This window comes from Lichenostomus cassidix, chromosome 14, assembly GCF_008360975.1.
Source record: "Lichenostomus cassidix isolate B80296 chromosome 14, HeHo_3.0, whole genome shotgun sequence".
Classification (NCBI taxonomy): Eukaryota; Metazoa; Chordata; class Aves; order Passeriformes; family Meliphagidae; genus Lichenostomus; species Lichenostomus cassidix.
The window spans coordinates 9,923,276-9,949,735 of NC_139495.1; the positions used below are offsets into that span (position 1 = coordinate 9,923,276).

Consider the following 26,460-nt stretch of genomic DNA (forward strand, 5'->3'; position numbering starts at 1 on the left):
ATGCAATTTTTTAAACACATAACATTATTTTCACGTTGATGTGAGACGTTACCATGGTGAGAATTAAGTTCAGCCATGCCTCGAGACAGAAAATACAGAACCCTCTCCTAAAGAGGGTGGATCCTCCGAAGAAGATAAGCAAAGTGAGAGCAGCACGAACTGCTCAGTGAGTTTGTTACAAAACGAATGATTAGAATTCCTGAATGTGCTTTCACTTTTAATAGCGTGATGGTGTTTCACATACTTTCTGCTTGGGAGAGGCTTTCTGCTTTTCATCATGACTTTTCTGTTCCTTGTCTTATCCATTGAATAATGCAGAACTTGTTTCCCCTGAGAAACATGAGGCCACTGTGGATCTTCTCTGGCATTTAAACTAGTACAAACTTTGAATGTTTTGGATCAAGAGCAAGCAATTTTAAATAATGAATTCAAGGTTTTAATAATCTTCTCACAGAACAAGCTTAATGAAATTGGGAGCCTTTTGGAAGCCAAACTGATAGAGAAGATAAAGAAGTTTGATGGATACCTGTGGAGACTCAGGAGATCAGTAAGTATCTGTATACCATCTGTGAAAACACATGCAGTGTTCATGCACTGTTAATTAAACATCATTATATTGCCTGCAGCTATTTTGTTTTGCGCAAACATTTCAGTGATCACTCCTGTGCTGACCTGTAACTCATACAGAGACAAAAAGCATGTTTTACGGTAGAGATCCTGTATCTCTGCGTCAACATTGTGGAGGCAGAATTGCCTTGCAACGAAGTCAAAGCTTTGCTTGAGATCACTGTGTGCTTTGAAATTGGCTTTTTTTTTTTTTTTTTTTCTTTTTGGAACCACTGTAGGTGCAGCACATTGGTTTCCTGTCTGAAGCAGCTAGCTGGCCTTTGATGGCCTTGCAAAGGGCAGCAGGAGTCCTGCACAGTGGGGACAGAGCTGTCACCCAGGTGTGGAACCAAAGTGGAATCGGGCACATTCTGAGAAGCAAGATCCCACTTTACCTGGAGAAAATTCAAGATGTTGTCCAGCAAATGCAGAATGAATTACAAAGTAAGCAAAACAGTGCAAAGCAGGAATAGGGACAATGTCAGTGCAGGGCAAACCAAACTCGACTGTAAACTATAAAACATACTGAACAGCACAAAGGTTTCTATTTTGATCTAGCAAAAGTTGCTGACCTTGGCTCTTAGTGTACAGAGTGGGAGCCTTGACGCAATAAACTCTAAGAAGGCTCTCAGTGAGCACCTTTCTAATGAAATCAGTGATGAGGCTTTCACTTGGTCACAGGAGGCTGCGTTCAATCGGATGAGAACAGAGCCCTTAATTCCTAAGCTGAAGTATTTCTGCTAACAGTTCCCTGGCAAGCCTTTCCTCCCAAAGGGCTGCTTATATCCATCCTAGAGTTTTTAATGCTTGTACTAATCGGATTTCACTTGATCTGTTTTTTTCCAAGCCTATCCAGTAGCCACTAATTCACTGTTCAGCTGGACTGTGGCCCATATCGAAACCTTTGAGAAATGTGGTCAGCTGGAATTAGCTGCAAGAACCTTCAGTTCTCACAAGGGTAAAAACTCACTTTGGGCCACTTAGCTCTAGGCTCTTCCCACTCAAAAGTTGGATTATTTGATATACAGTCCTTGAAATCAATTGTGACCAAACTGTCCTGTTGCTCAGCAGGTGCAGTTTGTGCAGTACAGCTCTGATGGTGGCACATTGCAGAGCATCCCTGACGGTCCTTCTGGACAGCAGCAGTGTATTTGTAATGGAGTCAGAGTTAGAGCTAAATGCCTGTCAGCTCACACCTGTGCAATGTGCCTGAGTGCCATGGAAACACAGCTGCCTCTTCCAGTTTTCTATGCCCCTTCACTTATGCTAGAAGTTGGGTGGAAACAAACAGCTACTTTGTACCAAACCAGCTAAGGTTTGTCTCATTAATGTGTTTGCTTCAGAGCCATTAGCAACTTTGAAGGATGCCTACTACGATGTAACCTTGAAGCCACTGGATGAAGTGTGGAAAGAGAAGACAGAAGAGTACATGAAGAAAATCCAGGTTTTCTTACCCAAGATTGTAAAAGATGTGTGGCTAATGGAACCAATCCAGGTGGCATTAAAGGTTGTGAAAGCAGGCTTGGATATGGTTGGTATAACTCAGTTCTCAATTTTTAATGATTTGAAAGACAAGGCCTACATATATAAGCACTGACCCGGCCCTGAAGCAATATTGAAATTGGCTTTATAATCTCTGACTCTCCAACAGGCTACACAGCAGGTGCTCAGGTGGGCAGAGGCCACATTTTCCAGAGCTGTGAGCAAGATCCGGAAGCCCTTACTGAACCTCTACAGTTTTTCACCCAGGTAACTGGTGTTTCTGCAGGATCCCTGACCTGGACAGTGTTCTAAATGGATATATGCCTAGTTAGTCTTCCTGTCAGTTTGCAGCTGAGGGCTCTGGACAGCCATCCAACCACTCTTTGCTTTGGGCACATCACACCCTAATGTTTATTTCTGTTGGCTGCCAGGCCCGCCTTTATTTGAAAGGAGGTGCTGGGCAGAAAACAGGGTATCAGTAACTGATAACTGGCCTGAGATGGCCTGGGGCAGTGCAACTCTTGGCCAGAGTAGGGTTGTGTTTTGCTATTCTAACCAGACTACAGTTCTTATGAATATTTCACTTCCACACTTCTAATAATAAAGCAACAGCATTTCATCAGTTCAGCAGATAAGGGGTGTTCTGTTTGTATTCTACAGGAACTGTTCAGTGGCAGGAAAACTCCCAGTACTGCCTAAAGCAGACTTGTCCTTGCCGCTGGCAAATGTTACCAGTTACCTCATTGGAGAAAAACTGATGAGGCCTCTGCAAGACCTCTACAATCTCAACATACTTGCAGAGTACTATAGATTCAAACGGAGGATGATGGAGAGCCCATTTGAATGTAAGCCCTTTCAAAGAGCTGCTTTGTTTTGTACCTGGGTCTACTTCTATTTCATTCTTTATTTTAAAAATCTTATTTGGAAGAGTAGTTTACATAGAAATGATTGCTAATTAAAAATTTTCCTATAAATTTACATATAGTTTTTCTTGTAAGACAGTAATGGTATTTATAAGATCAACACACTGGGCAAAGCTGACATGCAGTAACACTGCTCTATTTAATATTCATGCAAATTTTGCAACTCTTTACACTTACTACTGTTGAGACTAGGAATCATCAGGTGCTATTTATATGCCTTTTCCATAAGCTCTTATGAGTTGATACTATGGTTCAGTGCCAGTCACACCTGTTCCATCTGTGTCCTAGCACAGAGGCTTGGAAACTGGGGACCTTATCTCTGCTGCCTCCAGGATGAGCAAGCTCAGCCCTACCAAAATTTCAGAGACAGTATTGCCTGTAAAAGTATTGTTAAATGCTAAAGGAATGCTCTAATGGTCCCAACTGTCCCTTAGAGAGAACAGTTTTTCCAGAAAACCCTTTTAAATGGTTTCCTCCCAGTAGACAGAGACACAACAAAGGGCTGTGGAAGTACTCCTAAAGACCAAAATAATCTGAGTGATGCGTCAGCAGGGTTTCCTGGACTGCAGCTGTTTGATGCACTGGAGTAATTTTTGGTGACAATTAATATTCTTGGTTTTTCTGCCAAAGAATGTATAATGTGTGTATGTGTTTATAAATATTACTATTCAAGTAGTGTAATGATAAATCAACATGAGGTTTGAATCCCAATCAAAGTTTAAAGGCACTCAGCTAACTCTTTAAAACAATAAACCATTAAACTGCTCTGTTTCTGAGAAAAGTTTTGTTGCAGAGCACCTACAGTGTAACTAATTAAAATATAAGTGTAGTAATGTCAGTGTATTTTAAGAGTATGCCAGCAAGAAGGTGTGTGTGTTGGTATGCACAGCATTAACTGCTATGTGGAAAACTCACTGATCTTTCTTCTGAAATACTGTTCTCCAGATCATGCTATGTTAGTGGGGACCAAGCATCTTGTGACTTTTGATGGAAAAATGTATGATTTGGCATCAAAGTGCAGTGTACTTCTTGCCAAGGATTTTGTTCGCAATGCTTTCACTGTAATACTAAATGAGGAAAGTAGGAACTCAAGATCACTGTATGTAGAGATGAACCAGACTGTGATCAGTATCTACCCACAACTAAAGGTAGGAGGAGCAAGTCAAACATTGTTTATATTCATACATACTAAAGGACCTTTTCAGCTTTCCTCTGACATGGTCCAAGAAAATGGCAGTGAGGGGGAGGCTTTGTGCTTTCTGCTCTTTAAGAAGCTTAACACAACCCTGTTCTTATTCCCTTAATTCTGGGCTTAATTGGCCTCATCCCACCTGCAAATCCAGACTGTGCTTGTCTGTGACTGAACTTTCACTATGACAGATTTGAAATTGCATTTTCATTTAAAAACAGATATCCAAGATGTACAACTTCTCCTTTATGGAAGAGAACTGCCACGTACTGGATCAATCCCTTGAAAAGAATACCTCAAATGCAAGGCGAGAAACCAACAAAATAGAAATATCCGATCAGAAAGGAGTTTCTGTCTCTTGTGACTTTCAGTATGATCTCTGTACTGTCACTCTGGCTGGGTGGCACCATGGTGAGTGTCAATCATACAGCTTGTGTCAGCTGTTAGTCATTTTTGTTATCTCTCTGAATTATCTGAATTACTGGTAGCACCACTATCTGTGCTGTCTTTCACTAGTTTTTCCTCCTCTTCATTTATATACACGCTGGAAATGGCCTTAGGCATTCCCAGTAATTGCCAAATAGAGCATGGAATGCACCATTCCAGTAAGAAGAGCAAGTTACAGGTAACTGTTGATTCAATGCAATAAAGCAGACATATCAGAGGCACTGCAGGCAGCCCAACCCCCAAACCCTGGTTGAGAATCTGCTCTAGAGCAGCTTGACCTGCAAGACAACTACAGAGGGATGCCCAAAACCTCACAGGGTTTTTGGTATACTTGGAATGCATTTCTGTCCATGCACGCCACACTGTTCTGTAACTCACTCCCCAAAGATTAGCAGAGAATCTATCTGATGCCTTGATGTGCTCAGGAGAAGCCCATGAGCAGCTGAGACATGAGCTGGCAATGCAGGCTGGGCAGCTTCCCCTCTTCCAAATTAGAGCTGAGCACTGCTGGACAGAATAATCAGAGCCCAGAGACAGCTCCTGTAATTCTCCTGCACCTACTCCTGACAACTCCTACTTTACTCCATTTCAATTTCCTCCCAGGTATTTCAGCTGGGCTTCTTGGTACCAATGATAATGAAGCTGGAAATGAATGGATGGTGCCTAATGGTTCCTTCAGTGACAACGTGCAAGAGTTCACACAGAGCTGGCAGGTAATGAGCTGAGGGGCTGAGTGTGCAGGGCTGCTGAGCACAGAGGGCAATGTCTGACACACAGGTTGGCTTAGATGAACTAGAGCTCAATAGTGAAAACAACAGCACACTGTAGTGAGTTTGTTTTGCTGTGTCTAACCAGGGAAAAGGTTGCACATATTTGCTAAAAGCTGTTCCAGAATTTCCTGTGAATAGGCATTGAATATTTTTGGCCTGGGTGGCAAGCTAAAACCATAGAAGTGGCTGCTGCTGATTTTAGAAGAAACTGATGTGGGAGGCAAGTATCTGATGTTTTCAGATACTTGGAACACCTTGTCCTGGAATGGAGGGACAAGGTGGTATTAGGTCTGGGGCAAATCTGTATGTTTATCAGTCAGGCCACAGTCTGAAGTTTTCTTTAGAGCTGTTAGTTTTAGCTAGGTATGCTGAGCCTCTTAATTTTCTTTATTATTCCTGCTTTGCATTTTATCAATAAACAAAACTTTAGAAACAAAAAACTAGTAAATTCCCTCTCCATCCCCATACCACTAAGTATTCAGACTTTTTTTGAAGGTTAACTGCTGCTGTCAGTTACCAAATTGCATAGAAAGACTTCCTATGACTAGCACAAATAAGGATTATAACAATTTTAAACCAGTAAAATCATACCTCTGCTTAATTAATGTACTGTAGCATCAGCTGAAAATGATCTAAATATACAAACATGCAGTTGTACAGAACCATTTGTGAATGCAACCACCCAAGAAAAGTAACCTTAACATGCTCTCAAGCCATGTTGACAGGATCCTCTAAATCCCTTCAGAGTCTAATTTTAGGAATCTATTACCGAAAAGGAACCAGAATTTTGCGACTCTTCTGTTTATCCATTTATTAAGATGTCCAAGTTCTGGGAACAGAAATCTCATTTTCAGCTTTGTCATTACTTTACTGTAAAACAGAGAATTGCTTCAAGTATCTTGTACTTCTTGCTGTTGCAGAGAGTTAATAAGTTTGCAGCCTCTGTTTATGTTAATAATGGGACAAGATCACAATGCAACTGACCATAGGCACAATTTTCTTAATTGCTACGAATATTAACTTCTAATATATTCATAAAAATGCAAAACTCACTAGAGACGTTAAACAAAATAATCAATTAAAAGCAGTAAGAAACAATGTCACAAACAAGCAGCGAAGTCACAAGTGACCTTTTGGGGCAGAATGGCTGCACTTGTGCTACTATTGATTGTAAGGGTTTACACTGAACTGTAAACTCTGACTGTCAACTCACTCCCAAGAGCTTTATCACAGCCTTTGTCACACGCTGGCCTTGCAAAGGACGTCAGCAGAGCTCCACAAGGCCAGGGCTGCACAACAGGAGGAGACTGAGTGTCTGACTCCTGCAGGATGAGGGTTAGTACAGATTAAACTGCCAGTTCATTTTCCTTATAACTAAAATAACTAGAATTTACACTTGCTTAAAGAACTTTTTGGTGGTGTGGTTTTGTTGGTTTGTTTTCAAAGCCACCTCTTTACCTATGAATAACCCAGCAAGGATATGAAATGTTTTTTTTCTCCATCAGAAAAATCTAGTAAAAGCACAACTTCGACCTGTCAGATCTACATAAAAGAGACTTAGCCAACTACCTGCTATGTCAGTAACTGCACACCAAAATCCTTCAGTGAGTAACAGAATCAATAAGACAAGTAAACAATGTTTAATCTGCAAGGTGCCTCTCAATGGATAATAAACATTAGAGCAGGGTACTGAGCTGCCCAAATCTTCCTGCAAACTAGCTCACATTGGAAATCTGAAGAATTCATCCTACTCCCATGTATTAAAAAAAACCCCAAATCCCCCAACTTCAGTAATTCTGTTTTCCCAGGTGAATAAGTGCAGTCTTGTACCGAAGAAAGAGAAGCCATGTCCAATTACAGCTAAGCAAAACATCTGCAAAGTGTTTTTTGAAGAACCACATTCACTTCTTAGGAACTGCTTCAAAGTTGTAAGTAGAACTTCAGCCAAAAGCACTGTCTTAATTATGTGTCATACTTCCTAGGAGGACCCAACCATTGCAAGGATATAGAAGTTCAGTTGCAGAGAACTTTAGATGTAATCAAAACAGCAATCAAGACAGAAAAAAAGGTTTTTATCACCATAAATATAAATGCAGGTTTTTGACATCCACAGCATAGCGGCATGACTGCACTACTCTTTAGGATACAGGTCTAGGATTTGGAAACAGAAACCACCTCCTCAAAGTCAGGAAGGGAACAAAGGTTTATGAATGGTCCCAACCAGACAGGGGGAGGGAACACAAACCAAACGTCTCAGTTTACCTGCAGGTGCCCCTGCACCCTGCTCCTCTAAGCCAGCCCTTTGTGCCCAGGTGGAGCCCGAGCCATTCTACACCATGTGTACACAGGACATCTGCAACTCCCCGGCCTTGGCAGCTGCCTGCAGCTTAGCAGCAGCCTTTGTTCATTTGTGCAACCGGAATTTTGTCCCCGTGGAAATCCCTCCGCAGTGGTAAGTTTCATTTCTTCCCCCCCACCCCTGCTAATTCTGACTGCTTTGCTCCATACTTGTCTGCAGTTCAAGAACACATAAGAAAATAGAACTAATGAATCTGACTGTGGGCATGAGCAAAACTGATCCTATTCCTGGAAATACTCTTCTTGCTTCTTGGCTACCTCTCCTTCCTGCTGTTCACTCAGCAGCACACCAGAGCCCATCACTGCACACTCTCTATTGGCTTTCTTATTTCCTCCTAATCTGCTGTGTAAAAGAGGCAGAAGGATACCTGCACTATACTGTGTGATGTCCCGAGGAGTTCTCCTCTTGGATAGATACTATTTCTGGTTCCATCTTTTTTTTGGTCTGAATAATACATTTGGATTCATATTAACAACAATACATATTACACAGACACAAAATACTGAAAGACATATTTTTGTACTTTTCAGTCTCTTATCTAATAATGAAAATTTCCCCATCTTTTAAACCTAGAACATCCAGATTATCAATACTTTTGTTTTAATGCAGCTGTCATCCAGACTGCATTTCTGAGTGGATTCCGAGAACACAGCTAAGGAAGATGACAAGCCTGAATGGGGCAGTAGCACCTGCTTGAAATTATCATTACAGTCCTTACCCACTTGTGTAGTTACTGTGCCAGTTTGTGCAGTCCAAAGTGACTGGAGCCACGTGTGCTGCTAACTGGAGTTGCCTTACTGATACTCTTGCCCAAGTATTTTTACAGACTGCAATGGACACATTTACACCAAATACATGGTCGAATCATGCAGACGAGTCAATTATGCTTCTGCTTGAAACGAAGCACTTGGGTTTACACCCTTCATGCTTTGCTAAGGCTTAGTACTAAAAAGATGGTGGGGTTTTTAATATATGTAATGGAACATTATTTATCTGTATTTGTAAACTCACTACTCTCTCAAAAGAGTGATTTGGTGTCTGCAAATCCATTTGTAGTATACCTTAAAAAATTTACAATTATTATCTGATTTCTTACCCACTAAGGAAGGGAATACTATTTATACCTGGGTTTGTTGACCATAAAATAAATTGTTGGCCAATAAAATTAAAACCTAGAAAAAGAACACTGACTGTGCCTGTAAGTGCATCACATCACACATGCTGCAGTGTTGCCTGTCAGTATCTGTCTGAGCTATTCAGTTCATTCAGTTCCTCAGCAGTGGATGATCAGGACATTTCTGAGTCGGATCTTGTAGGCAATGAGTGGCTTTAGCTTCAGTAGTTACATAAACTCTTCAACATATAAACACAAAATACAGAGACAACTTTTGTTAAATCTGAGTCAACAAAATATTCAGCTGAAAAGAAAGCTTTAGAAAGGCTTGGTAGCTGAATCATTGAAGTCAGCTAGTGCTGCTTGTTTACATTATCCCATTTCTGAGGAAAAGGAGTGGAATGAAGGTGAATCACAAGCTCAGTTAATGAGAACACGGATTAAAGATGCGATTAAAGAAGCAAAGTACATTGGGGATGTACACATGAATAAACATATTTAAGACAAGAAATACTTCTCTACTTAGCTTATTTTATGTATCCAGTTTTGGACACCATTTTAACTTAAATTGTGAACCAGTTGAGAACAGTCCTGGGAAAAAAATTAAAGGGCTGAGGAAAGACATGAGCTAAGTCTGTAAATATGTAAACAGTCTATCTAATGAGAAGGAAGTTGAAGAGACCAAACTGCAGTAAGGGAGAATTAGGCTTGACGGTGAAAGACTCTGTATTGGGTTACTCACACACAGTAGCTGATAACCAGCTATGGTCATGAGAGCAAAACAGAAAGTGGCAGTCAGCAGAAATTCCTTCTGTGGCATTTCCTAGAAATTCATGCTTGTCAAGGATCTACCCAGACTTCATAAACTTTAGAAATAATGCTGCCCTTTTCCTCCTAAATGTGAATTTATCAAACATGAGAGAATTGCTGACACACTTCAGTTTAGCAATCTAAGATAAAACTGTATCTAAAATGCTGGAGGTACTTTCCTCACAGCTTTTTGATGTCATAAATATATCTGATGCTATTTTCCCTTCATAGATTTTTTTGTATTTCATTGTAATGAGAGGTTGCATTACATGTCACTTGTACTTACTAACCACTTACCTGGACTTCATCTCTTCTTCATTTCAGCTTGAGCCAGTTCTGAATGGCAGATTCCAGCCCTGAAGATGGAAGAACCCTTTCAGCACCCAAAATAGAAGAGTTATTTTAGGTAGACAGGCTAGAGGGAAGAACAGGGAGAGGAGTAGAAGTGTGAATTTATTAGTGTTAATGGTGAATATAATGAAGCATATCTAGTATAAAAGGAAAGCTTTCCACCCAGAACCCCTGAAGGCAAAGAAACTATAATCAACCAAAAGAAATTGGACACAACAGTATCAGTTACGTTAAAAGAATTCTCCCATTCAGTGGCAAAATTGCTTCTCCACAAGCCTTGAACCATAGCACGAATCCATTGAAAAGCTTTCTTCCAGCTCCAATTAGTACAAGAGGACTACTTTGTGAAAGCAGCATTATCAGCTTTGAGTCAGCAGAGATGCTGACTTCTTTTTTCTCCAGAAATGAAACTCCACAGTTCAGCAGTTCTGGAGAAAGTTACCTTCTTTTTCCCATGGAGGTACTCCAACACACAAGAAGGCCAAGATAGAAATAAGATTGTTAAATAATGGAAAGCATTTAATAATTTCCTCATTTTCATACTGGTTCATTTTTCCCTGATTAATGTGTACACTATTAAATGAGAAACACACTTCCTGGTTCCTGTGCACCAGTTCCACATTTTCCCTTCGCATCTTTAGAATCCCCTTGTCAGCAGTCAGTTGATGTGTTGGGAAAAGATGACCAACACCTATCCTAGCCATAAAGTGTTATAGCTACTGTTGTGTGACAGTGTCTCATCTGTTAAATCACCTATATTATAGAGTACTTGATTGAAAAATTGCATTATCTTTCTTCCACACAGTGCCTGGAATGCAGCTATTTCTTGGTAAAAACACTGCAAAATCCAGTGTCTTTGCATAATATGCAAACATTGAAATAAAGGTATTCTGAACTATGACATCATGCTAATAAACATTTGACTGCCTTATTTTTACGCTGGAGTACATTTTTATTGATTATTTGTAACAACAAAGTTGTACTGACCTAGAGAGTTGGAACTGGCTGCATTTGAATGGCTCACAGACAAACCCAGCAGCTGCCTTCTTATCTCATGTATGCTGCTTTTGGCTGCACTCACTTTCTTAACACTTACTTGATACAAATCCTAAATAAAACATTATTCCTACACTAGTCAGGAAAATATCCTGCAAGTTTTAGGATTCTCACACACATCAGATGGTACTATATAAAATACTAGAAATCAAGTCTTCCTCTGTAATAATTTTATACCTGTACCCTTGCAACAAAGCCAAAATCGTATGAAATATTTCTGGAAGAATATTTATACCAGTTACTGATTTAAAAAAACCACATGATTTTCTCCCTGGTCACTGAATGCTTTCTTCACTCCCCCGCTAAGCACACCAAACACCTCTGAAAAAGTCCTGAGGTGACAGTTTCAAGAACAAAGTAAAACGTCAGCAAGCAGAGGAAAAGATTCAGAAGAGCTCAGTCAGCAATACAGAAATACAGGACTTTAACTAAATGCTAACTGCTGACAGCAACACTGAGCTGGATGCAGATACCAGGTCTCCTAGAAGCTGCATATAATACAGCAGCCATTTAAGTACCAATAAACATTTTAAATTACAGCCACTTTGCTCAGCCCAGTTGTTTGGTATCTCCAAGCTGGTCCCAGGTTATGCCTGTGCACAGTGCCTGTCTAGATGCTCTTTAGAGAGGCAGGAACTCAGACAGGCCTCCAGACACATCTCATGTCCTGAAGATCAGCAGGAGACTCTGCTGACCCCATGGGCTGGCCTGGACACTCCACTGACCCAGAGCATCTGGTCACACACAGGGCATGTACCAGACCCCACTTAACTGAGCAGGGCTAACAGAGCCACCACTGGGGCCAAGGGAGGAAAAAAAGGGGGAAAAAAATCCCCAAACAATCCCCCACTTAATTTTCCCAGTCTTATTTACTGCCTGGTCTCATCTTGGAAATTAAAAAATGAAACTAAGACATCATGCTCCCATCTAACAGGAGATTGCAGCACCAATCAGCAAACACAACAGCAAAGGGACAGAAGGGGATGTGAGGAGGCCCATGTGTACCTGCAGGGTACAGCAGTCTCTGCAGGGCAGTGGGCCAGCTCAGCACAAAACACCCCTCAGGCCAGCTGAGAGACCTTTGTGATTCTGCAAGGATGTGAACCTCTGGAAAAGAATCACCTTTGCAGGGTGTGACTGAAGATTTGTCAGTTCAATCCTTCAGCTTCAATATTTCAAAACTGGCTTTTTTCTCTGCACTAGCCCTGGCTTTATGAGTACTAAACTTTTAGTAGATAACTACTGACAACACTGTACATTATTAAACACCTTGATTGAAGTAATCCAAAATCTTTATGCCTCAGATGCAGGTAATGCAGTATATAAACTATGCTGTCACATGGCAAATACATAAAATCCATTGTATATCTCACAGACCTACCACCACACAATACATAGAAATTTCTGCCTATACTCCTGCTGTGAAAGCACTTTGAACACACCTGCTCACACCAGCTGTCCTTGCAGAGCACAGACAGGTTCAGTCATTCTTCCAAGTGTATTTTCAGTGCTTACAGCTCATCTCCAACATGTTCTTTATACAAAACCCCCTGACCTACAAAGCCCACAGAATTTCTGCATACCACACCAACTTTGAACCCCAAAACAGATATAACAAGAGCCTAGCTTTGACTTCCTCCTCAACACAGGGCCAGAGATGCCCCTTACCCTGTAACTTCTCAGTTACATGCTCTGCTGTACAACAGCAACAAAAATCACAAACCCATGTTCTACTGTAAAATTTGAGATACAAAATAAAGAAAAGGGAGAATTCCCAGTACCCAGTAGAGACCTACAATGCCAAACTACGGAAACCCAGAGACAAGGCCCTTTAGCCCACCCTTAAACAGCTGACAGCCATAAGCAGCATCAGTCCCTCATCAGATGAAGCACAGCTGAGCTGTGAGTCAAAGACATCTCCAGCAGTCTTTTGTTTAGAAGTGCAATGCAGCTACTAGTGCCTTTTGCTTTGAATTCCTAGGAAAATAACTTTTAATACGAACCAGTTGCCAGCCAATATCTGACCACATGGATTATTTCTGAAAGGCTGCAACAGTCCAGCAGTGGGCTTTTTCCAGAATTAAAAATAAATAAACCCAGTTTGCCAGAATTCTTTATCTCTGTAAGTTTTGGCATTTTACCAGCATAAAACCAGAGTCTCAGAGCACAGGACTTCCACTATCCAACTGCCTGTGATGTGGTCTGGTTTGGAGCACCAAAGTCAAGGCTAGAATTGTACTCTGAAATCCAGTCCTAGGTCTGCAAAGATCTCAGATCTTTAAAGGACACTATTTAGTTTTCACATGCTTTGAAAACCTAATGCCACAATCAAAAAATTTAATTACCACCACTTGATTATTGTCTTAAATTGCAGAGCATTCAGAGATTATCTTCCCTTCATATACACATTCCTAATTAACAGAACTCTATTGCTGGACAACACAGTCCCAAAACACAAAACCATTCGACACAGATAATGCAATGCATTCTTCAGAACCCAAATTCTCTTTAGACAAGATGGAAAATAAAGAGTAGTAGCATTTCTACTTTTTAAAGGTTTCTTGATATGATTTCATAGTTTGTTTCTTTCAGAGGAGGAGGAAAGAAAGATAAGAATAGAATATAATTTAGAATTATTTAAATAGCTAAAAATAGCGTGCACTGGAAGAAAAAAACCTTCAAACAGAAAAATGCACTTAGGGACAGAATGTTGTTAATACAGGTTAAAAGTGTTTGCATTTTGAACGTGGAGAACCTATTCCAGGGAATCCTGCACCACATCTTTTCAGTAACTTCACTTCATTGGAACAGAGAGGTCATTACTATACCACTTTCAGCATATCAGAAACTAGAGAGGTGTTTTAAGTACAAGACAATGCTAACAGTTACCAAGAGACACCTGGCTTACAAGTCATTTACAGGTGTGGTGATTACTGACAGAAGAAACACAGGTGAAAATGATATTACCAGCCACAGTCTAAATGGATTGAAACATGTTTTGCCTTCATGCCAGGTACTCAGTTCCCCTTGGTAACTTGAGGCCTGTGCAGCCCTTGCTACCACGAACACGCTGCTGCTGTATGAACAGCTGCCTCAACACAAGCTCCCACAAACAGCAGCTAGCACTCAACAGGAACATCCAGAATTTTTAATAGCATGGACACCTTACTCAAAACATCAAACAGGTGTTTCTCAAATATGCTGGTATAAAAAGACATTGGAAGACATGAACACTGTGATTGTTACCAGATAAACACTGGTCCCTACACTTAACTGAGCCCAGCTTCTCACTTTGGTTTACTCCAGGAGTGGTTACATAGAATAGTCCAATGTTCTGCACCAAAAAGCAAAAGAAAGCAATTTTCCAGTTCTTTTAGGCAGAAAGTAAAAGTATTAGGGGATGATTCTGTGCAAATCCTCCACTTCAAGGTTCCACATATTCTTATGCACAGGATTTTCAGAGAGATCTGTCATCTTTATTGCTCGAAGAACTGGCTCAGGACTGCAGGACCGCACCACACCCATCACCATTACATACTTGCCTAAAAAACAAACAAGCATTAAGTTTAATTAACCTTTATAGTATCATTTAAATTCATAAACCAAATTACTTAAAGCCAAGTAAACAGTCTGAATTGAAGATGCCAATACTCGTAAGAAAACTCAAGGAATGAAGATTGCTTAGAATTACGTTTCAGAAAAAGCCTTCATTATCTGTACAGCCACTTTAATGGCATATTTAACTACAATTCACATACAAACACAAATTTGTCCTGCCGTGTAAGTGGACTTAGGATAGGTCAGAAGACTGAAAATTTAAGCAATGTGCCTAGTTTGCACCGCAATTTCTGCAATTCTGCAGACCAACACTTCTTCAGTTGAACTGGAAGTACTGATGAAGGGAACGCACGAAAGAAGAAGGAAAAAAAAAACCAAAAAAAACCCAACCAAAAAACCCCACCAGAACTACGAGAACAACCCCTCTCCTTGTTCTCGGCCTCCCGCACCGCCCCCGGGCTGTGCCGAACCACGCCAGGCCAGGCCGGGCAGGGCCAGCGCGCCGTGCCCGCGGGTTCCCCGCCCGCTACCTGCGCTGAGGCACGGCCGGCCCTGCGGCACCTGCTCCACGCCCAGCACGGTGAACGCGCCGCTGCCGTCCTGCAGCCGGGCCGAGCCGCCGCCGTCGCCGCGCTGCACCTCCAGCACGGTGCCCTGCATCCACACGGTCCGCAGGGACAGCGGCGCCCGGCCCGCCGCCGCCCGCCGCAGCTCCCAAGCCCCGGCCGCGCCCCGCTCCGCCCGCCGCAGCTGCGCCGCCAGCACTTTCACCGGCGGGCCCGGCGCCGCGCCCGCCATGCTGAGGCGCGCAGCCGCTGAGGGGCCGCTGAGGGCGGGAAACGCTCGCCCCGCCCAGGCCAGGCCTCGCCCGGCGGCGCCTCAGCGGCGGCAGCGCTGCACCTGCGGAGAGGCCTGGAGCCGCGTGGGACGTGCGGCCCGTGCCCGGCGGGGCCGCGTCGGTGCGGAGTGCAGGCAGTGCCGCCAGCTGCTTCAGCCACCCATCGGTGCAGGGCGCAGGCAGTGTCCCCAGCCGCTTCAGCCACCCATCGGTGCAGGGCGCAGGCAGTGTCCCCAGCCGCTTCAGCCACCCCATCGCGCTCGGCTGCCCAGCGGCTGCATCGTGCGCCTGCCCCCCGAGCCACCGCCCCTCAACTGGATCAGAGCCCCAGCGCCTGGCTAGCGGTCGTTTTACCTGATTTCAGTTAAGGATCGGCCCCTTGACGTGCAAAAGGCTCGGTTCGAGCTGAAGGTGCTGTGCGCCCCGCTGCCCCGCTCCGCCAGCACCTGCAGCCAGCCCGGCGCTCCCACAGCCCTTAGTGAGAGGAGCCCACAGGTGTTTAATTGCCACTTGATGAAGCTGCTCCGCTTGCGTGACAAAACACCAAAATGCACATGCTGATTTTCCCAGGGATGCACTGAAAGCATGGGCAGTTTTAAGATGGGAAACTTTATAAAATTCCAAGACTTTACAAATTTATTTGCTGTCTGTTTATATTACAGACAGGGTAGTTGGCTTTCCTGCAGTCTGAAATTCTTGAAATGTTAGGGTTTCTCTGGCTGGGTGGGTTGACATTTCATTTAGAAAATAAGCCAAGAAATAAGCTAATGAAAAAATAGGAGGATGGAACAAAGAAAGGAATCAGGAAAACCAAAGGGGTGGGTTCACAAGTCCTATTACCTACAAAAGTGCAGAATGGGTAAAAATACAGACTCCCCTGCAATCATTCTTCTTTAGAAAAGATTTTGTTCTCCATTAAAATAGGCAGTTACCTTATTTTAAAAATCTGGTTTTGTCTTGAGTAGCAAAATACATCAAAAGACCTTTTTTTTTTCTACTCACCCATCATGTTGTGAATTATTTATTCAGTATATCTTTTTTTCAGAGATATTTTCTGTTTAGAGACATTTTGTAAATGGGACTGTATTCTTTTTATAGTGTAAGGAAGCAGTTAACTTTTTGTTACCACTTACAGTAAGACTAAAACATAATATTGGTAATAACAATAAAAACACTGACATCTAAGCACAATACAGAACCATGTAATCTGGCAATCAAATCATATGGCTTACAGGAATAGAAAGACATTAGATGGTTACTGTATATGAATGCAAGACTTGAGCGAGGCTCACAGGAGAATATTTGTAATTTATGCCCCTAAGCTGTAGTCGCTTGACAGCATCAATATTTAGTTTCACATAAAAAAAAATTAATTGTGCCAAATATTGATAAAAGTATTGTATTCCTATTTGTTACTGCATAATAGAAGGGTCTAATGCTTATTAAGCCATTAAATCTACAGATCAAGGCAAGACCCCTACAAGAGTGTAATCTTCAGGAGAGACTAAAAGGTCCCTTTTAAAAGATTTCCCTTCAAGAAACTGTGTTATAAGAAGGGCAGAAGCACTGGCAACCTGCATCAAGAAATGGATTTGTTTTTCTAAACCAGAAAATCCTTGTCTTTCAGTAAAATACAAAGTTATACTGAATTATCTGCAAAGCTCTTACCCAAGACCTGGTGCAGCTCAGCGCAGAGACACATTCTGCAGCTGCAGGGAAAATGTCTGATGCCTCAACAGACTGTTCTGGAGGTGACCCCACAGGGATCATCCTCTGATTTAAGGGTAGCAGAGGAAGTTCAGCACACAGTAGGAAAAGGCACTAATTTGATGGCTGCCAGGCTCTAAATTACACTGGATTAAACATGAGCAGATTTCCTGACAGTATGCTGGATGAGAGAGTTTTGGTTTGCGTGGATTAAAAAAGAAAGAATCAATCTTCTTCTGCCTACTACTACAATAAGCACCTCACTTCAAAGCAATCTTCAAGGACATTATTCCTCAGGCTGACATGCACGTGAGATGGTCACAGTGTGGATAAAAAAGGTCAAACTACACCTAGATAACACAGTCAGGAGTCAGGGCTCCCTCAGTTACAAGGGCTCCCTCAATTACAGTGGCACTGTTTTGTTGGTATGGTGCCAAGAGAGCTTAGAAAAGAATTTGACCTTAGATCTCTGTGAAAAGAGATTTCCAAAGAAGCAGCAACTTGAAATTTTCTGTCCAGCTCAGACCTTTTCATGCTCCCACTGACAGTACTACTTAGAATGGAAGCAATTCTGTGCTTCTCTCCCTCATTTTAGCAAAAGGTTGAAATTACACAAGCAGAAAAATCCTTCTTTCCCTTGGCCATAAAATCAAATCTTTTACAGCCTTCCATCCTACTCAAAAGAGTTTTAAAATATATCTGCTTTCCAGTCCATTGGCCAATGTGTACAGAACAAGTTCTTCAATTTTACTTCTGTTTCTCTTTCCTAGTACTCAGAAGTTGCCAACTGGATTTCAAATAAAGTTTTAATTTTTTTACTAAGATTTTGAATACAAGTAATGATGACTTTTTTATTTCATTTTTAGTATTTTGTAAGCACTTACTTTAGAAACAGGGATACTTGGGAGCTCCACAGCTGATTGCAAGAAAAGTCACAAGGTGTGGAGCTGAAAAATATGGATCATAATGCTCATGTCTGAATGGCCCACAAATGTCCATAAAACAGATACTGAAAAAACCCACAAAACCTCGTCTTTGGCAGCCCAGAAGCTCAGGAGATTCAACTGTGATTGGGGCAGGCCAACACTTGCTCTGTTCTGGCATCTCCAGCAACACTGGCTGCCTGCAGTCACAGAGCAAACTGCAAAGGGATATGATTGAGTCTTCTATATCCTCCTTCAGCAAAAGGAAGCAGCACATAGGGGTTCAGCATCACAGAAGAAAGCTGTGAAAACAATCCTTTGCAATAATGCATTACTCTGTAAGTAAGGTAAGGTTCCTTTCCCTGATATTCATATAAAACTTCACATGTCCTTCACTGAAGGACAACTTTTAGCACACACCACTATCAGGTTTGACCTTTAAGACATCTGTCCTAATTTAGACATTTTCTTATACTGCACACAGAGCTGTATGACACAAACACAAGAATATAAAATTCAGTTGTTCCTTGTACTGCATAAAAGATGCAATGGGGACATGCTGACTGAAGTCTGGAAAAACATCTTCATTCTTCAAGACTTTTTTTAGACTATGTCTCATCATCACTGAATTTAATTAACGACTTGAAATTAGTGGATCAATGAGTTGGAATTAATGGGTTGGAAGTCAGTCATATTTGCATCCCTAACGTGAGTTCAGCTGCTTGTAATTTATGCTTTGGGGCTGAGCAGTCTGGCAGATGGATACTGAATTGTATTCGACCAGGAATTTCAAAAGACCTGGAGCCAGCAAAGTCATCTGCTGAAAGAGAAAAACTCTAGGTGCAACTTGCCAAAGTTTTAGTTAGCAGGTAGCTTTGAATAAGTGGCATTTTAGATGTGACTTGGACAGGGCAGGTAAATGTGAGTGACACTGACATCAGAATCCCACTACTCACAAGAAGAAGAGTGTGGTCTCTCCCTTAGTGTCAATCCAGCCAAAACAGCATGGAAATCACTCTAAGATACAATGACCTAACTTTTGTGGCAAATACTGTCAAGTAAAGCATTAGGAAGGCACCCCCAGTGCTCTTTTTAAGGACAAAGAACCTAATACAGATGCTCTATATCCCATGTAAACTTATGCTTAGTGGAATCAGTGCAGGATTATGGCAAGAGCCTTCCTGCAGCTGCCATGAGCTGCCAGCTGCATCCAGTGTGTGGAGAGGAAAAACAGCATCTCCTCAGAGACTGGGGAGACCTCAGCTTGTAGAGCCAGCCTTAGCATGAGAAATTATTTAATTGCTCATCAGCACGCAAACTTACCCAGTTCCTGTCACTTGCCACACATCCCTGCCACAGAGCCTGCAGGCTGTGAGAACAGTGATGCTTAGCTGACTCATTTCATTTACAAAGAATACTTAGAGGAAATACTTAGAGAACTCCAGTTGTGTTCTGCAGAAGTGGGTGTCACCTGTCTGTTTCTTTCCATGGTATAAATATGCTGGCATGTCAGTTAAATAAACCAGTGTTCTATGGAATAGAATTGATTGACATGATAAAAGAAAAAAAAAATAATCATAGTCTTTACTTTACCAGTACTGTTTGCTGCTCTGGAAATAGTCTGCTGAGCTGGCTTCCAGGTGGGCTTATTCAAACTCCTGCACAAGAAAAAAAAGAACTCTTTAAATGGGAAATATGAATAGTGTCCAAAGCATTAGATCTTCATCCCGACTGAAGTCAAGCCAGTAGCTAGGACACTTCAGTTTCACTTTATAAAATAATTGGATATTTAGTAAAAGCTTAACAGGACTGGAGAGTCCCTATAGCCAGTGTTAGGGAATACAAATCACAGTGCCTTCCCTTGACAGCTGCTGCCTTTGCATATATTCACTCTGATTAGCATGGTCAGCATCCAGTTCATTCAGTGATGTGATGGAAGAATAATTTTCATGAAGAACAGTAAGCAGAAGAATGGCATTTTACTTCCCAAAACTTAAAATCTGAGTTGTCAAATATCAGAAATCTACATAGAAGACAGTAAAGCTGAGAAGTTACAGCCATTCCAGAGCATACACTGGCAGAATTCAGCAACATTTAAGGCCTCTTCAAAGATTCATGACATAAATTTCTGGTGCTTAGTAGGGAGAGGCTTTTACTAACAGTAAAATTATCATGCAGGCAAGATCTTTCTCAGGTCCAATCAAAAAGACCATCTCTCCCTATGAACCTTATCTTGTTTAAACTACAAACATCACACCTACAGCACCACCAATCAAGGTAATTTCAAATTAATCAAATGTTAGCACATGATTAAAAGGAATTCAGAATTTTAATATAATAATTCAAGAATTTTACACCAATCTCACATTCAGCACACACCTGAATTAATTTAGGAAAAAACTTTCAGAAATTTAAGCTTAACATCAAGCTACTTGAAGAGAAAAGTTTGAGGTGAGGCCTCAAGAGTTACAGGGAGCTAGAGAGGAGAAAGCCCACACCTCTGTTGCTGTGTGAGGTAGTGCTGTGCTGAGTCTTCAGAAGACACACATGTGATAGCAGCTTTGGTGGCAGCTGCAGGTGGCACAGCCAAGCAGACCAGGCAGCTGTCTCTAATCACTGATAACTTGTGTGAAAAGTGAATTGTCCTCACTACTCCCTATTCTTTAGCCAGTGTTTGTTACTTGTATTCCCATGGAGTATCACCTCAGGCACACGTTGTGACTGTCCTTAACTAACCAAATTGTACTGAGATCTCCATGCAAAATGGCTGCACTTAGTTTTCCATGAAGCTGTGACTAAAGCTTTGTCCATGTGATTGCCCAGGGATGCAGACAAAAAGGATCCTGGACTGGACACAGTACCAGCAGCACGGACACCTTCAGAAAGTGCTTGTGAGCAGTGCTCTCCTGGCTCACCTGCTGCTGGCAGGAACAGCAGGAGTGGCACAGAAATGGCCTCGAGGGGGAGGGAGGACACTGCCAAGGGCTGAGCAGGAAGGCCACAGTACTGGCACTTCAGAAAACAAAAGCAAAAATCACAGCTGGAGGAACAGCTGGCCTTGTGCTGCTCTGCAGGGGGACACCAGGCAGGAATTCACAACGAACAGCTGAATGACTGAAAATGCAAAAACAATATAAAGAGGAAGTCAACAGCAGTGAAACTTTTTTACACTCAATGTGTAATTGCTGAAGTATGTTTTCACATTCTTAGGTTTCTTTAATTTATTAAAAAAGTCAAAAGACACAAAGGTTGCATGAACCAATGGGAGGACATCAGCTCATTTTAGAAAGGCCTCTACAACCCCTATGGAAATGTCACATTTTAAAATATAATTTGATATTAAAATGTCACAAACTGCCTCCACCTCTTGATTTAAGCAATTTCAATCACAGGTTCTAGTTTGCAGTTTGTATGCCACCTTATGTTAAGCACTATGTAGAAATTCTCTAATTTAGACCCATCGCTTTCCACTAAACCCAGAAAATGCAAGGTCAAATGTGAATGTCATAGGATGAAAGTCTTTTTCTTGTTGGCATTTGCTGTCTTGAACAGCCATCACTGACAACTGATCCATGGGCATCTCAGCACTAGGCTTTTGTTAAGGTAAATGCACTACTGGTGCTCCAAGAGTTTAATCAGCTCATTCCTGTGAGACTTCAGACCTCATGGTATGAACTAAACAGGAAAACAACACAAACCAGAGACACATAGAAACTGTGAAAAGGACCTTCTTCAAGGAAAAATATTAAAATAACTTTTTATATACAGGTAAGCTGACCTTGTGTGAAGTCTGCAGTGAGACTGTAAGAACATTTATTTACCTGAATTTATTTAAATAGTTACTAATGACTGATATGAAACTATTTGATTTTTACAGAAGACTATAGTTGTACATAGTTGTACACCACAATGGTTGTTTCTGAATGTAGCTCTATATAGGGCAGCCCTCCCAACTAAACAACAAAACTTGGACTTGGAATTCAAATACAACCAAAAAGTGACTCATCAGGGATCCAAAAATACTGAAGCCAAAAACATAGCAAGCTTTCAGCTTGTCATGAAAAGCAGCAATAAATGATAAATGCAGACCCAATACACCTTATTTTCAAAACCTGACAAGCCCACAAAACCAGACTTGCATAGTGCACTCTATTGCAAAAGCCATCAGTGCTTGTTTGTTCAAAATAGAAACTGTCAATACTTTAAGAGCCAACAAGGAGACATCAGTTCAGTGCAGATAGTGCTTCAGACTCATGCAAATGTCACATAGCACAGAGTGGCTGTGCAGAGCTGACAAGACACTGTGTGCATATTTTTGCTTGCACCTTTGGAGTTTTGATGTTCCAAACATCAAGCACTTATATTCAAGTAATTTCAAATTTTGCACAGGAGCATTTGAAGAGCTGTAGCTCTGCTACAATTTGAACAAATACGAATTTCAGACAATAGACACTTGAGAACAGAAAAAGGCAGCACAGGACCTTGGATTTGCAAGGCAAAATTCATCAGAGCTTGGGTTCCATTGCCGGTCACAGCTTCATTTATGAGAAATCGTGCAAGGTGAAAGTGAAAGGCTGTTTCTTACAAGTTTCTTTTTCTTATCTACAGATATCTCTAGTTTGCCAATACGTTGTCTGGACTCCTATAAAGATAATATGTGATTACTAATAACGCTAACATGTGGGTTAGGTATTTTCATTTTTGTTGTTTTCATAGATTTTTAAGGGAGAGGGAGACTTGAACAGATGACCCTACTATGACACAGACCATTGGTTTATTTGCATTCTGGTACCTCTGGCTCTTCCTTTGCTGGGAACTCAGTGGTGTTTCGGTCCACTCCTGACCACAAGAGCTTCCAGCACTCACCTGTGGAGCTAAAGAGTCTGAAGCACACTCACTATTGCATTCATGCTACCATTTAACGCAATCAGATTTCAAATGCAATAATTTCTGCCAAATGAAATACTCGAGTGAGTATCTGGAGATAGCAAAATTATTCTCCAGGCTCCTTTTTTACCTCTGTCCAGGTTGATGAACATCAGTTAATAATATTGATGAAAGAAGTAATACCTTTGGGCAGATATTTTTCAAATGCAGCTGGGCTGGCTCCAATCACACTCCAGTTCCACTGCTCTTCCCTACCTGGTAAAATTAAGCATTCAGGTACCTAGGTTAGATTCAGAATACATAATGGGGATAGTTCATAAACCACTTTGTCTGGCCCAGTTAAATAACAGTATGTACTGCTCATAAAAGCACTGCTGCTCAGTCTCAGTCACTGATTCTTCTGACTGAAGGGTGCATTCCGTATTCTGGAGGGTACACAGTGCCTTCTGAAAAATGCTACACACTTCAGGCCTCCTGTGGTGTCAGCCCAAGTAATGGCCACTAGCAACTTGCAAAATCAAGGCTGGGAGAAGCAGAGTCCTTATTAAGAAAATCTCTGAAGTTTACAGTCACAGAAATGTTCACTTGAACAGTGCCACATTTTACTCAAAGCTGGCAGCATTTGGTGAATGTCCCTTTTGCTTGTGGCAACTTTCCCTTCTGTTTCTTAGAAATGTTATTGTACTGCCCTGGGTTCTGGCTGGACACATGACTGACTGGGGAAAACAGAAATTCCAACCAAAGGAAACAGAACTGAAAGTAAATGGAGAATCTCTCATTCGTCTTTGATCTGTATAATAGAGATGCATTTCCTTCTAAAGGCTGCATTTCCCAGATGTAAAACAGTAAAGCTCCTTTCACCAGTACTTCTGCAATCTCTGTCACACATCTGTGGAGTGTTGCGAACTGATAACATTTGTAAAGAGTACTTGTCATAAAAGGACCAGTGCCATGAAATTCTTATTCATAAACTGTGGGGAAAGCGTCTGTCCTTGAATTCCAAGCAGTTTCCATGTTTTGCAATGTTCTCAAATTATAGTTTATGGTCTGTAATCTTGCACTAAGCCTGGTTTAGTTCCTGGTACATGAGTAGGAAAGAGTGTACTGTTGTTTATTATTTCATCAGAAAAGTTACAGATGGATGCCTTAGGAGCAATGCTTTCATCTTCCCTGGTAGTTGTGTCTCATGCAGGCTCATACTGAAGAACAAGTTTCCATTATGGCTTTCATTTTGCTGGTTTTCATTCACACGTTTATATTATCTGTAAATATCTGGCTATGTAATGCCTCAACTCAATAGCTCTAAAGCTGTATCTTCATCCCGCAGCTCTCCCTAAATCGGCAGACTCTGCATTTCAGATGGCAAGAAATGAACAGGCTCTGCATGAAAAAGCCTCTGAAAAGAGTCAAATTGTGTCCTGGGTCAATCTCTGTCCTACATCTCACCAAGTAGCAGGAGGGAACTTCTGTTTGTTTTTGCCAACTTTTACTAAGTGCTACAGCTTGGTTGGGTACAGTTTGGCCTCTGGAAGCAGGTTCTGATCATACAAGCACAAGCACCTGTGAAGGTGGGATGAGACCCCCTAGGCTGCAGACCTAGAAACTCTGAGGTGTATCTAAGCATGTCCAAATGCCTCAGCAGGAGGATGGAGTGCTCCTCTGCTTACCTACTGCTTCAGACTGAAGCACTTGCTGCTATCTTTTATCGCCCTTCTCTTCTTCCTTCAGTGTACACAGACCAGGCAATAAACCCTTCTCATTCAAAAGGGAAGGGAACTCTTTATTGCATTGAAAGGATAAAGCAACAGATGACTTACACCTGGGAGGTACTGCAGCTGCATTTCATCAGCCAGGAAATGTTGCATGGTCACAAAATGTTGCATACAGGAGAACTGAGACTACTTGTTTCTAACCCTCTGCCCTGTTGGGCATCAGTTTCTAAAGATGGGCTGGGTTCTCTAACTTCCCTAGAACTCAGGGCTAGTTAGACTTCTTTCTGGTCCAAACCTGTTGTTAGCTTTAACATTTATTTGGCTACTGCAGCTAAGGCTGAATACTCATTTAACCTCACATGCTGTACTTACAAGTATATTCTAGGAAACTTTAATAAGTTCATGTTTTCATCAGAAATACAATTACATTTTAAAACATAACATAATAGAGCAATTCAGTGTCGTTTTCCTTCCGTCAGTGTTGCTAGTTTGATGTTTATGGAACAATTGTCACTGTTTTTTCAAACTGAATTAAATAATAGAGGTCTGAAGTACTTCTCAACCCTTCAGAGACTTCATTAGAGACACTTTCTTAAAGAGGTAGCATTATCTTTCCAACTTCCTCAGTTTTATCCAACAGCTTACTAGATCTTTTATGAAATCTTTTGTGGGAATGTGGGTCCATCAGGCTTAAATTTGGGAAATCTGGCTCAAACCCCTTCCCAGCATGGACTCAAGGACATGCTTGTCAAGCTTATTTTGAAATTATGACCTCACACCACAAGCCCATAGAAGGAAATAGTCTCTGGTTTTCCTGTGAACTTTCTTTAGGTCACAGAAAGGCTTTCAAGAGCCATTGACCTACAGAAAGAATGGGCCTCTAAGCCTGCAGGTTGGGGCACTGATTTGAGAGAGGTGAGCCATTGAATTCTGTCTCAGTTTTAAGCACCACTTAAATAGCTTATCTAATAACTGATTAATGTGCAGTAAGTAACAGCACTCAGAGGAGTCACCAGAATCCAGTGTTTCCCACCACAAGTGACTGCTCTAGCTGCTGAGTTCCCAGTCTCTCTTGGCTAACAAATACTCCTCATTCCTCTCAGTGAGAGGAGACTGCTCTTTACTTGTTGGGACAACTGCGAGAAAAGGGAGAAACTGAAGTTCAACTTCTTTCCTGCCAAGGAGGGTAACAAATCTCACTTTTCCACATTCTGAAGAGGTCTGCTAAGTATTAATCAGCTGCCCCAGCAATGCTCTCTTGCCTTGCTCCATTTCTAAATAACTCCCATTCTTCAGAGACCAATTTTTGACCAATCTCAAGAGAGGGAAAAGTTTCAGCTCTGTGGGCAATCGTTCCTTACTGGCTGCTTACATGGCACACTGGCTGCTTTGGATCTCCTCTCAAAGAAACTGTGCAGAGGACCATGAATAGGTACAACACTTTATCTCAGAAACTTCCAACTTTAGTTGGGCAATGCTCAGTGTTGTGACATACTTCTTTTCTGCCTTTTAGCCTAATTAACTAGAATAAGGTCACCAGGCAGTGTGTTTCAGAGCAGGGCTGAATCCATGTCCTCATTCAATGCTGAAGCTATTGGATTGTCTTTCCTTGCTGTGCCTATTTCCTAATCTGTAAATGTAAAGCTGGTCCTTGCAAAAGGCTTTGTCACACACAGATGATGAGTGTGGTTTAACCAGCATATAGTCTTGTTTTTCACCCAGAGAGCT

The 26,460-nt window shown here is 41.6% G+C and overlaps 2 protein-coding genes and 1 long non-coding RNA gene across 7 annotated transcripts in view; 1 reads left to right on the top strand and 2 right to left on the bottom strand.

Annotated features, from left to right (window-relative positions):
• The window catches only part of APOLTP (apolipoprotein lipid transfer particle homolog), a 76,557-nt gene extending 65,569 nt beyond the window's left edge, over positions 1 to 10,988 (top strand). The window contains exons 63-73 of the mRNA XM_085075327.1: positions 455 to 547; positions 846 to 1,050; positions 1,950 to 2,137; positions 2,258 to 2,355; positions 2,749 to 2,933; positions 3,957 to 4,159; positions 4,422 to 4,611; positions 5,251 to 5,360; positions 7,094 to 7,345; positions 7,730 to 7,869; positions 10,025 to 10,988. Of these exons, the coding sequence (XP_084931453.1) occupies positions 455 to 547; positions 846 to 1,050; positions 1,950 to 2,137; positions 2,258 to 2,355; positions 2,749 to 2,933; positions 3,957 to 4,159; positions 4,422 to 4,611; positions 5,251 to 5,360; positions 7,094 to 7,345; positions 7,730 to 7,869; positions 10,025 to 10,040 (1,680 nt within the window). The 3' untranslated portion in view covers positions 10,041 to 10,988. The remainder of the gene's footprint in view (positions 1 to 454; positions 548 to 845; positions 1,051 to 1,949; positions 2,138 to 2,257; positions 2,356 to 2,748; positions 2,934 to 3,956; positions 4,160 to 4,421; positions 4,612 to 5,250; positions 5,361 to 7,093; positions 7,346 to 7,729; positions 7,870 to 10,024) is intronic.
• A 3,251-nt stretch (positions 10,989 to 14,239) lies between these two features.
• Positions 14,240 to 15,804, bottom strand: RMI2 (RecQ mediated genome instability 2). The gene is made up of 2 exons (XM_085074854.1): positions 15,196 to 15,804; positions 14,240 to 14,649 (listed from the first exon to the last, which is right to left on the bottom strand). The coding sequence occupies exons 1-2, from the start codon at positions 15,461 to 15,463 to the stop codon at positions 14,501 to 14,503; spliced, it is 417 nt and encodes a 138-aa protein (XP_084930980.1). The 5' UTR covers positions 15,464 to 15,804; the 3' UTR covers positions 14,240 to 14,500.
• A 58-nt stretch (positions 15,805 to 15,862) lies between these two features.
• The window catches only part of LOC146430840 (uncharacterized), a 59,415-nt gene continuing 48,817 nt past the window's right edge, over positions 15,863 to 26,460 (bottom strand). For 2 of the 5 annotated variants that reach the window (XR_014855148.1, XR_014855149.1), the window contains exons 3-8: positions 23,204 to 23,275; positions 22,615 to 22,775; positions 21,049 to 21,247; positions 19,727 to 19,791; positions 18,095 to 18,333; positions 15,863 to 15,977 (exon numbers count right to left, since the gene is read on the bottom strand). This is a non-coding gene — a long non-coding RNA (uncharacterized LOC146430840). The remainder of the gene's footprint in view (positions 15,978 to 18,094; positions 18,334 to 19,726; positions 19,792 to 21,048; positions 21,248 to 22,614; positions 22,776 to 23,203; positions 23,276 to 26,460) is intronic. The other 3 variants (XR_014855147.1, XR_014855151.1, XR_014855152.1) reach the window with 3 other exon arrangements.

Coding starts and splice junctions, on each gene's coding strand:
- RMI2 (XM_085074854.1), bottom strand. CDS start 15,463: ATGGCGGGCGCGGCGCCGGGCCCGCCGGTGAAAGTGCTGGCGGCGCAG. Junction 14,650..15,195: donor CCGGCCGTGCCTCAGCGCAG/GTAGCGGGCGGG, acceptor TTTGTTTTTTAG/GCAAGTATGTAATGGTGATG.